General features: G+C 35.3%; 1 protein-coding gene across 4 annotated transcripts in view; it reads left to right on the top strand.

Moving 5' to 3' along the window:
• Positions 1-12,172, top strand: part of LOC131074886 (uncharacterized) — a 138,631-nt gene that overhangs the window by 29,880 nt on the left and 96,579 nt on the right. For all 4 annotated transcript variants that reach the window (XM_058011618.2, XM_058011617.2, XM_058011615.2 and 1 more), the window contains exons 5-7: positions 6,605-6,649; positions 6,964-7,042; positions 7,235-7,308. In XM_058011618.2, coding sequence (XP_057867601.2) covers positions 6,605-6,649; positions 6,964-7,042; positions 7,235-7,308 — 198 coding nt within the window. The remainder of the gene's footprint in view (positions 1-6,604; positions 6,650-6,963; positions 7,043-7,234; positions 7,309-12,172) is intronic.

Here is a 12,172-nt window from a genome sequence, read left to right as displayed (position 1 = left end):
TTTTGTGTTGGGATTGAGATTTCCTAGGTTCAAATCCAATCATTGCATCTATTATAAGATAGACAATTATTGCTTCCTTATCATTGCATTATATGTTGCTTTTTGGAATGGGAGAAGTAAGATTTGTGAATTGAAGTTGTAGTTTTTAACATAGTTTGGGATCGGACTTAAGGGTAGCTAGATTCATCTTTGGGCTAGAGATTAGAAGAGGTAGAGCTAACAAAGAGGTTTGGTTGGGCCAGAGTATGTGAAGTTAGTGTTGGAAGAGATTTAACATGTTAGATTGTAAACCATTGCGTGTTCCTATTTCGATGGGTACTAAACTGTCCGTTGAGCATTGTCCAACTCCTCTTAGTGGGATGGAGGGTGTGAGTAGACTACCTTATGGTAGTGCAGTTGGGAGTTTGATGTATGCTATGGTTTACACAAGACCAAAAATTGTTGAAGTAGTGGGAGTCCTTAGTTTATTTACCCTAATATTGGATGAGTACATTAGGATGTAGTGAAAAGGGGCTTTAGGTATTTGTGGGGTACATCCAAATAATCCATTTGTTATCATGGTAATTCTTAAGGGATCAATGCTTAATGGCTGTATGTGGATTCAGATTGGGCTAAAGATTTTGATAGGAAGATATCCACAAATGGACATGTTTTCACCATGTTTAGTGGTGTTACTAGCTGGATAAATATGTAGTAGGATGTGGTTGCTTTGTCCACTACAGACACAAAATACATGGCAGCAGCTTATGCTTGTAAGGAAGCCATCTCATGAAAAAGACTGTTTAGATGTTGGGCTAGATACATGAGCTATTATAGTGCTATATAGCAGGTAGAGTGCCATAAATCTAGCACATAACTTGACCTTTCATGCAAGGAGGAAGCAAATTAATGTCTAGTAGCATTTTGTTTGTGACATGGTAGATGATGGAAGGGTGATTTTGGAGAATGTTGATACTTTGACAAATGTTGTAGATTTTTTGATGAAGCTTGTGAGCACATATAAGTTTGAGTTGTGTTTTTTCTATAGGCCTTTTGGCCCCTAGTAGTTTGATTTTAGTGTTGGTATCCCTTTTGCTCTTGCAAGGCATTTATCAAGTGGGAGAAGGTTGGGAAAATGTGTTTGAACCGTGCATTCCTAATATTCAATTTTAATACTTTTGTATATATTTACTATTTTGTCTTTTTTGTGTTTTTACTTCATGTGGGAGAGTTGGTGTCCTATTGGGTGGTGTCATGGAATTTGTCTTTAGTAGATTTTGTCCTCACGTGTGGAGGTAAGTGTCCTACATGGAGGTGCCATCTTTTGTCCATGTGTTCACATTTTGTGGTGTGTATAAAGTTGTCATGATAGGAGTTGCATGTGATAGATTCTTATAACGTGCAAGAGCATGCAAGTGGGAGGTTAGCATTTTGACTAGCATTATGGAAAGCTTGGACACTTGTCATGGAGCATCTTTGAATGGGTTGAATAAAGACAAATTGGTTTGTCTAGGTTTGGGTGGTCAAATATACTACATTATGACAATGTAAGAAGTATAAGGATATGCTAAAAATATCTTGTAGGCCCTTTTGCTAAGGAGGGCATTGCAATTTGGTTTCTTGGTTTGGGCATTATAATTCCTTTGATATTGCAAATTGTTTTCCAAAAACATTCATGGTTTCTAGTTTGAACCTTGCCTATTTATTGGAGCTGAGTTATTTTTTATGTGCCATTATGCTCTTAGAATCATTCCAAAATTGTATGTTGTTGATACTTATGTAAGGCTTGCTTTGCAAGTGTTTTTTAACATGTTAAAATCACTAAATTAAAATAATACATTGCATTGCTTTACAGTGTGGGGTTTTTCTCTTGAGAGGGTTTTCCCCATGCACACCTATATTGTGATATATTGTTTCTATGTTTTATACATAGTGGGCAGAGCCCGACTTAGCAAAAAACTCAACATCTTAAAAAATTTCTTAAATTTCTTAAAAAATACTTTTTTTTTTTTTTTGCAAAATTTAATGACAATGTATTCAATGAGTCCATAAATGAGTGCAAAATTGTTTTCTATTAAATTTGAGTACAAATTGTGTACAAATTGAGTACAAAATTGCATTATCATGTTGAATCTTGATTGCATAGATGGAATACTCAGAGCAAAGTACTCGGCGAGTTTTTCAAGAAAAACTCACGAGTTTTTTTGCTCTGAGTATTTACGACTTTAACTCACATAAAAACTCGCAGAGTTTTTGGGTTCGGTGAGTTTTTCACAAAAACCCGGCAAGTCTTTGGAAAAAACTCGGCTGCATAAAAAATAAGGCCCAAACATGTCAAAAAATTATCCATTTTTTTTTTTTCAAGTCACTCTCATTCTCTTCATCAGAATATATACATGAAATAGAACATTTAAGTATAAGTGTAAGTTATATTTCATGTATATATTGGCAGGATGTTTAAGAGTGGTTTCAAATTTGTAGGAGTTATAATGCAAATTCTAGGTTTTAGAAGATCTTTTAAATTTTCAGACTTAGTCAAATTTTAGTGAACAGTAGGCTCCTATCAACAAAAGTCACATTTCAATACGTCTTTTTCCTTTCTTATTTTTAAGTAATAATTCATGTATATATTGGCAGGATGTTTGAGAGTGGTTTCAGATCTGTAGGAGTTATAATGCAAATTCTAGGTTTTAGAAGATCTTTTAAATTTTCAAACGTAGTCAAATTTTAGTAACCAATAGGCTGCTATTAGCATAAGTCACATTTCAATATGTCTTTTTCCTTTCTTATACTTTAAGTTATATTTCATGTATATATTGGCAGGATGTTTGAGAGTGGTTTCAAATCTATAGGAGTTATAATGCAAATTCTAGGTTTTAGAAGATCTTTTAATTTTCAGATAGTCAAATTTCAGTAATCAGTAGGCTCCTATCAGCATTCTCTTGCTCTCTCTACCTCACTCACTTTATCTGCCCTGAATTCTAGACCTAGCTATCTTCGTATCACTCTTCCTCCATCTCCTCTCACTACCACTCTCTATTTCACTCTCTCCTCTCTCCCCCAAGATCTAGACCTATCTCTCTACCTCTCTCTCTCACCCTCAGACCCCTGCAAGGGGTGCTATGCTCAACCTCATTTTGGCGAGGTGGAGGAGGCACATCGAACTCCTAGGACTAGACCCTCTAGTTCCTTCTCTCCCCTATTTTTCACTAGAGCTAAGAAGAGGAAGATGTAAAATGTTTTGATGTAGTATTTACTTTTAGTTTTAGAAAAACAATTTGCTATTTCATTTTGTTTCAGTCTGTCAGCCACCAACATTCCATAAGAGGATGCCATTTTGTACCCAATTTGCGTTTAAATCAATCAAATATATGTAGACTTAACTTGTTTCTTTTGTGTTCTCATTTATTGACTCATCGGATGCGTCTCCTCACTAAATTTTGCAAAAAAAATGCATCTCTAATTAAATTTAAGCAATTTTTTAAGTTGCCGAGTTTTTCCCAAGTTTTTTTTCAGGTCTTGGCGAGTTTTTGCTTTTGGCAAGTAGTTCAACTATGCTTGATACAATAGGTAGCTGACAACTAAAAGTGTGCTCACTTTTCCAACTTAAGTTTAACATATTAGAAAGTGGAAGCATCCATGTTAGTTTGCTATGGCTCCATATTCCATAGCTTCATGGAGGTCAAGGGCAGTGCCCTCATTGCAGTCAAGAGGCAAAACACTATTTTCATAATTTTTTAAAATGCAACGTCAAAGGTGGATTTTTTTTTAAATGCACAAAAAAAGAGAAGGTAGAAAAATGAATAGATTTCTGTCCCACGAGTTTTCTTCATGAACTTGGCATGTTTTTGTTTACTTGCTAGAAACTCATCACAAGGACTTTGCGATTTTTTCAGTGAGTACCACTAGAAAAAATGTCGAGTATTCATTGAGTATGCCATCTATGGTTTTATATGCGTTTTTATTTCTATAATTGTAAAAATCAGAAATTTATGCAATACTCTCCTCTAAGGTTAGTCTAGGAAGCGTATTGCACCTCCTAGGAAGCTTATACTACTTGGTTTGCACCTCCTCGAGAGACTATAGGTGGCAAACCTTTTCATTTTTTGAAGTATGGTGGTCAGTCTCAACTCAAATCTGGTTGGAGCAAACTCTCAATTGTCCAAGGGGAATCCTCAAACCTTGAGATGAACGTTGCTGAAAATAGTTGTGCCAACAATTGTCCCATTTGTAACTTTTAAGAAGTCCTCAATGTAGAAAGCCAACTTGGGGTCGAGAGAATGTAGGGGGAATGTACATGTGACTTGGTTGTACTAATGGTAAATTTCCTAGAAGGTGACATATGCAAGGTGGTAGGATGTCCAAAGAAATGGCAATAGATTGGAAGAGCAAACATACGTTGAAAACTAAAACCTTTGACATATGAAAGGATCCAAAGAGGATTTGCTAAAAGTGGGTACCTTCCACAAGTCAAAGTAAAATCACCCATATATCTAATCTTGTGAAATACCAAGCGAGTTTGAATGTATTCAAGTTAAAGGGGTTGTGTGGCGAATTCAACTTGAACAATGCATTGAGGAACCATCTATTTGCATTGGATCATAGGTTGAAGCATAAGTGTTTGAACCTTTTCAAAGTCGAGCCTTGCTAGTTTACCATAAACTAGGTCCCCAAGCCTTTGAACTATAAAGCATTGTGGGCCAAATTATTAGGTTGAAGAGGTGAATCTTTGAAGGGATATCTTGAAAATTTACTCGAAAGCCTTAGTGCTCTAGAACAAATAGTGAGGCTTATCCCTTGCAAGGAAATGGGACTAGGAGGCAAGCCACAGAGAAATAAAAAGCTAATTACCAAGATATTTTAAGTCTTTGCAATCTATAATGTAAAAGAGGAAGGATATACAAGATATTACTAGAAAAGAGGAATAAGCATTAATGTTTTGGACCACATTTTCTGGTCCATTATCAAGATAAATAACAAGATTATGACTCTGGGATTCTTATATAGATAACCAAATAACAACTTGAGGAGATCTATACATAATAATTAAGGTTCATGGTCTGTATTAAATAGTAACCAATGTAACATTAGTTATTGTCATACACATTTAATTATTTATCAATTTGAGCACCTAGTCTATGAATAATGGTTGTCCATGAGTCACTTAGTTCCAGGCATCATCCTTGTTGAAATTGTTACGATGATTTCTGATCTCTATAGCCTCTCTCAACTTCCTTTTTGTCAAATGATCTTCTTTCACTATAATGCTTGCTTTTTCTATGCAAATTTCATGAGAAGCGGCATGAGCACGTTTTAGAAGCTTTGAGTTTCTAATGTGGTCATGGAAATCCGAGCAATGCTTTTTTAAATCTTTGTCAGAATGATCTCCCTATTCCAATGATGTAGAGCCAAGTTTACACAGAGTTGATATGTCAGACAACAAACATAGTTGATACTTGTTAGGAATGCCAATGGATTTTTCTTGGAATTTCTTTTAATTTTGTCATTTTGAAACATATGCCTTCATTGAAAGGGAGACAAACATTAGGAAGCTCTTCTGATTCACAATTATGTTGTACTTGTGTTGCGATCTTCTTTTCTACTTTGTTGAAAACCTTTCAAGATTTGCTTCATTCCATATTGTTTATTTGGAAGATCCTAATCAAGTGATCTTTATCCCAATCATGTAATCTTAATGAATGAATGGAACGAAAACTAGTTTTAAATGATAGTTTAGCCGAGATGTCTATGAGAAGGTGATATTCCTCCTTCTTTGGAGTACCTAAAAATTCATTGTGGAGAAGATTGATGCAGGGGAGGGGAAATTTAGTGGTTGCGAGCATGGACACAATGACAGAAAGTCCTGAGATAGGAGATTTATCTAATGCTTGATTTATCTAAATACTTATTTTCTGAAAGAGAACCAAGTGATTTTACAGCATATTCCTAAAATATATAGAAAAAGTGAGAATGAGTGCATCTATAAGAAAAGATTAAGAAATTTGTCTTTTTCTTTCAGCTTGACAAATTCTCTGGGTCAGATGGCTTTCGTGCTCTCTCTTATCAACTTTAGTGGGAGCTGATTAAGGAAGACCCCATGGAAGCTATTAAGGGATCTGGTAAGTTTAAGCAGATTTTGAATCAAATGAATGCTACAAAACTTGTTCTTGTTCCTTGAAAGTGCACAAGCAGAACAACCGGATCAAGATTGACCAATTGTGCAACATGGTATACAAAATAATATTAAAATTGATAACATCAAGGATGAAATCTTTGTTGTGGAAATTAAACTCTTAAGGCGCATTACATAATCTTCTGTTATCTCAGAAAAGAAAATCACAAATAACATCATGGCATTCCAGGAAATTTTATGTTCTCAAACTCAAAGAAGCCCCCTGTGTTCACTATCAAATTGGATATCTCAAAATCTTTTGACTCTGTTGTGTGTTGTAAATACTTGCTTTTTGTTGTTAGCAGAATGGCTCAAAATATTTAGTGTTTTGTCGTTTATATTTTCTGCCTTTTTCTTTCATTCTTGACGGGGTTTACTTTGAGAAATTATTTATACCAACTCTTTAGGCATATGCATATTCTTGTAATTTGACACCTTATTGTGTATTTGCAGTTTGATTGCAATTCTTTCAAGGGATTTGCGAGCGGAATTTATGCCGTAAGTGTTTGTTGTAAAAGAATAAGCTTTCATTCTCTATGTTCCAATTAGTTTCTCTTGGATTTCCATTTTAACATTGTAGCACCACAGTAGTAAGGCAAACCCTTTCGTAATATTCTATTGAATATTTTACTTTTCATAGTCCAAATCTTATTATGCCTAAAATTCTATTGGGCTATGTTTGGCGTGACTTGATACATACATACACATTGGTGCTTGAAGTTAATGATTAATTTGGTTTTCTAATCCCTTGTGGAACTTTCATTTGATTATACTGCTCTTCATTTTTTATTTTTTCCAAATTCTTTTGGCAGTTTTCTATCTCAAATCATAGAATCATTCGTAAGCCTTCTTAGATCTGGTGGAGACAGAGATCCTGAAATAATTGAACAGGTAAATGGGATTTTTTATCTAGTTGAAACATTTGCTTTCATTACAAAATAATATGTTCATGATATATATTTTATGTTACGTGGAAACCTTCTGCTATTTGTTTATTCATAATATGGGTTGGTATATTGTTTTTTTAAAATTTGTCATTATATCATACATGGTTCTCATTAATTGTAAATTTTTTCTGTTCAGGTTTTCACATCTATATCATATGTCATGAAGTACATGCAAAAGCTTCTCGTGAAGGATGTTTCCCATGTGATTAAGTATGAACATTTAAGCTGGCTATCCTTTTATACTATTCAAGCTGATTTCCCTTTTATACAAGAGAATGTATATTGCATTAATGTGCAAAATGTTAATAGAAAAATGAACTACCTGTAATGCAAATTGAGATGATCTGATAGATAAGATGAGAGAGTTGTGAATCTTTTGACACTTGAAGTAATATTTCTTGAGTTAACAGTACTACATGTAATGGGTACCTAACAAATAATCATCGATTTGATGTTTAAACTTAATATTATCTGTAGGGGCGCAGTTTTAAAGAGCATGCTTAGTACTGAAAAGCTGGCTGATCTCGTTCTTCCTATTTCTACTCTATTCACATATCAACATCTTCCAGAGCTTCGTCTAGATTCTCTCTGTTAAACTTCTTTATGCCAACTATTTATTAGTAGTTTACGGGCATGATATCCTTCTATGGATTTTCTCATTTTAAATGGCAATTTTAGAAGTTGATTTGTCTCATGCTAAAAGATTAACTGGGCTTAGAAATACATTTTGCCTTCCAAGAAGCAGCGTCTACTGTTTGTGCATGTGCCATACTATCAATTTGTTTTTTTTTTGTACTGGATAAGCAGATATCTCTCCATTGAATGGAAGAATTGTGTTTGTATTGCTCTGATCCCGACTATGGATTATGGAGTTTGTATTTGCCCTAATCTTGATGATCAAAGTAAAAGATGAGTTACAGCAGACAGATTTCTACTTGGACAGAAAGCAGAAATCTGTTATCATCTGAAGTTGAAGCATGACTGCAATTTTGAAGAGGACTTGAATACTCAGAGCATCAAACCAATCCTCAGGACCCACACAAAAGAGCTTTTACATTGTTATCTTTCACTTTCATTGTTGATAGAACTACTATTATTCCTATTGGACATATCCTAGATGCTCCATATCTAACTAGAGGAACTTTAAACCAATATTGTATAATATATATGAACATGCAGTTCTTCTCTGGATTACAAGAATTGACTTCGGAGCAAGAGATTCATGAATTCTTCAAGACGTGATATAGAAAACCATAAAGACAAACCATTGTTCTTCCTATTTCACAGGATTGTAGTTAACTGAAGGCTCACCTTGCTAAGATTATTGTGAAAAGCCAAGGTACACCCCAAGAATTTTAGGTTTGTATGTGGTTTGGCTATGACAAATTAACTTTGTGAGCTTTACATGCCATAAATATGTTGCAATGTGCTGGCACTTAAGCTTTTGTTGCAATATTCCAAAGAAACATCAGTGCAAAAGCTATACCATGTAGCTTGTAGATAGAGGCCAATGCAGCCTGGAGAAGTAAACTGCTCATAAGGTGTGTTATTTTAGGCATTCAATAAAGGTTACAAATGTCATACTTTAATAGAATATTATAGCATAGTGTTTTGAGACCAATTTAATGCTGTGTAATCCACATGACTGAATTTAGTTTTTCTTATTGAAGGTCGATATGTATGGGGTGTATGAGAGTTGTGGTCATCTATATGTTTCCGATTTGAATTTTGTTGAGGGATTGGTTTGGTCATTCTCCCTAGGTGTATTCATATACATCATGGAGATTAGAGATTGTGCTCTTGAATGGTATGAATAAATGCCAAGTTTCTATTCTTTTATGTGAGGTTTAAAATAGTTTTTTGTAAAGTAACTCTATTTTGTTTGATCATGTGCATATGTTGTCTCAATGTTTGAATTTTCAAGAAATTGACAACCCCTACAATTTTTTACTCAAAATTCGTGGTTTTCTTCTCTAAGGCTCGTTTTACGAGGTTCAAAACTCATATTTGCTAATGTCAAATCATTAGTGGGTCTTTTTGTCATCGTTGTCCAAGTTTTGGTTAGTTTTGGCTTTCATTTTCTTAGCTTTTTGTGCAATTTCGGGTCTTGAGTCAGACACTGCAAGTGGGAACTTTTTGACCTCACTGCAAGTAGGAACTTTTTGCTCACATTACAAGTTAACTTTGCTTGCAATCGGTCCTTAGAAACCTGATTACAAGTTACTTGCAAAGTCAGGTTTTTGAAGCATCATTACAAGTTGTCTTGCATTATTACTTGCAAATCGGGTCCTAGAACCTGAAATGCAAGCTCAAACCTATATTACCTGCAATCGGGTCTTTAGGACCCGACTGCAACTAAAGTCCATTTGGTTGAGCGTTCTTGTCAAAGTCAAGTTGGGTTTTATGTCCAACATTGCAAGTGTGAAGGTATACATTTTCATTGCAAGTTAATTTACTTGCAATCGGGTCTCCCAAACCCAATTGCAAGCATATTGTAGGAATGTTTGGATGTGTTGCACTTATATTCGGGTCTTGCAATCCCGATTGTAAGCTAATACTGATCATGCAAGAATGCCTACTCGCATTTGGGTCTTCAAGACCCGATTGCAATGTAAAGTGTCAACATCTTTTCCAATTTGCATTCTTCCATTTCCGCATTCCAAGTTTGCTGCAATCCACTTCACTCGCATTCCACCTCCCAAGATCCGAAAGTCGCCTTGTCCCCACATTCCCACGTTTTCCCTTTGCAAAATCAATACATGCAATCAGGTTTCTAAAACCCGATTGCAAGGGGTTTCAATGCGAAGACAACAAGCAAAAGCCAAGTGCTGTCATACATTGATGGCAGTAATGATGTAAAATGAAAAGAGTATGCTGTCATATGTACAGAGAGGATCAAAATATCATGAACCATGAAGCAGAGAATAGTGGCTAAGTCAAGTCCTATCTAGAATCAGGGATGATAGTTCTAATCTCACCATTGGGAATATTTTCTTTCCTTTACTAAATGTGGAGGTCAATGCCATTGTAAGAGAAAACTTGACAAATGAAGGAGTAATGCAGGAGAGGAATGCATTGTTTACAATGCATTATAGCAGCACTATGTTGTAAAAGCAGTGTCTTTCATTGTCACAGTAACCAACAAAGAATGTTTATAATCTTCAAGTTAAATGGTTGATCATCATGAGATCATTGTCATTACCATTCATGGTCAAATGATGCAAGTTGCTGCTCCTGAATAAATACCTTCATTGATCCCAAATACTTCAAGTTCAAGCATCTTGTAGCAGCTTGAAGACCTCTTAGACAAAGGATGATGTAAATAGAGTCGTGTTCTGGACACCTAGATTAGTTTCAATTATGCAATTGTAATTTCCCTTTGACAAGTTACATATAATATCAAAACTTAAAATTACAAGTAGTTTTATCACTTGTAATCTTGTAATTTGTAATTGCATGTAAACAAATTACAAGCTGGTTAGCAATAGAACTGTAATTTGAATAAGTCATAGTTAGTTAGTTAGTTGTGAAAAAAGTCTCAGTTAGTTAGACTTCTCCCACTTTTTGCTCTCAGCCCCTCTCCTATACATACACGAGGGTGCTCTTTGTAATTTCTATCTTTTTAGCAAGCAAGAAGATTCTGCGGAAATTTACAGTCATAAAGACTTTGTGCTTCATACATGTAAATTGGTTTTCTCAAGTAATATTAGAAAGCATTTGAGTTTCAAACTTTGTGTTGAAGCCTTGCTCTTATATCCATTGTGTTCTTGTGTCATAGTGGAATATTTTTCTGAATTCGCTTGAGGTTCTAATGAGATTGTTGAAAGGAGCTTTAATCTGATTTCTTGCAGACTTTGTGCTGCAAATATTGAGAGTTAAATCAGTATAGCTAAGTGTCAAGATAGGAAGAGGCTACAAGACTTTGTGTTTGCACTTGTTCTTATCAAATAACAGTCAAGAGTGCATTACACTAACAAACTTTGAGTTGTTATATGTTGTACGTTGTTATCATATTAATCATTCTAGAAGGTAGATAGGAAAATAGTCAAGTGAAGACTTTGAGCTTTGCATCTATATTCCCGTCTCGGGGAAGTGACGGAAAACTTTGCGCTTTCATGGAAACTTTGCTTCCTTTCATATAAGGCATCTTTATTGTTCTTAAAATTTCTTAAGTTTTTGTATTTGTTACTCTAGGTGCAGTTTCTTAAAATTTAAAATTTCAGTTTCTTGTTGCATCTTTATCATCTTTTTTGAAGAAAGAGAAAAGGATGCTGTCCCACCCAAGTTAGATTAGTGTTTATATGTTATAGTTGGAAAGGGAGAGCCTTCCCTTAGAATTAGAAGAGTTTTAAACTTACACGCTGTGGCTGAAACCACAATTTTGCATGCCTCCCCACGTGTACAAAATTTTCAACCAACAGTTTGTTTCTTAATAGTTCATTGTTAGCATGGTTATCAAACAATATTTTGTTTAGATGTTAGATGGTGTCAAGAGAATACCTAATGTTTGAGTATTTCCAGATCAAGAGCGGGATTGATACCCAGGATCAGTAGCAGTTCTAGCTTACCCACTACCACCTCCACTACTGACACTAGCACCATCACTAGTGACATTAGCACTAGCAGCACTTGTAGTTTGCTTTGCTGACTCAACACCTTGCAAGAGCGCCTAGGAATGCCTTGGACACCCTGGGTTCCTTGTGGGTATGCAGATCACATACCCACAGGGAACCTGAGGCGTCTGGGGTGCTCCATTGACACACTTGGGTGTTCTCTTGGGCGTTCTTGAACCCATGTTCCTGAAGTGGGTACGGGACCCGGATTCGAAGAACCTGATAACTTAGACTATAGTCATGTTGGTGAAGAAAACACAAAATGGTTGTATCACTGTGGTTTAGTTTGATTTGTCTATGACATCTGAAGGATGAGAGAATTCTGGTGATATGGTATAATGTAATGTAAGATCACAGAAGACTTGAGAGTTACTTATAAAGTTTGCTGAACAGTCAAATAATACTGGAGAGAAAGCATTTTGTTCAATCCAAATGCAGTAATCAGTTGCATGAGGAAGCAA

The sequence above is a fragment of the Cryptomeria japonica genome, chromosome 1 (assembly GCF_030272615.1).
Source record: "Cryptomeria japonica chromosome 1, Sugi_1.0, whole genome shotgun sequence".
NCBI classification, from domain to species: domain Eukaryota; kingdom Viridiplantae; phylum Streptophyta; class Pinopsida; order Cupressales; family Cupressaceae; genus Cryptomeria; species Cryptomeria japonica.
Note: the sequence above shows the minus strand (reverse complement) of the source record. Positions and strands in the feature narration are given on the sequence as shown.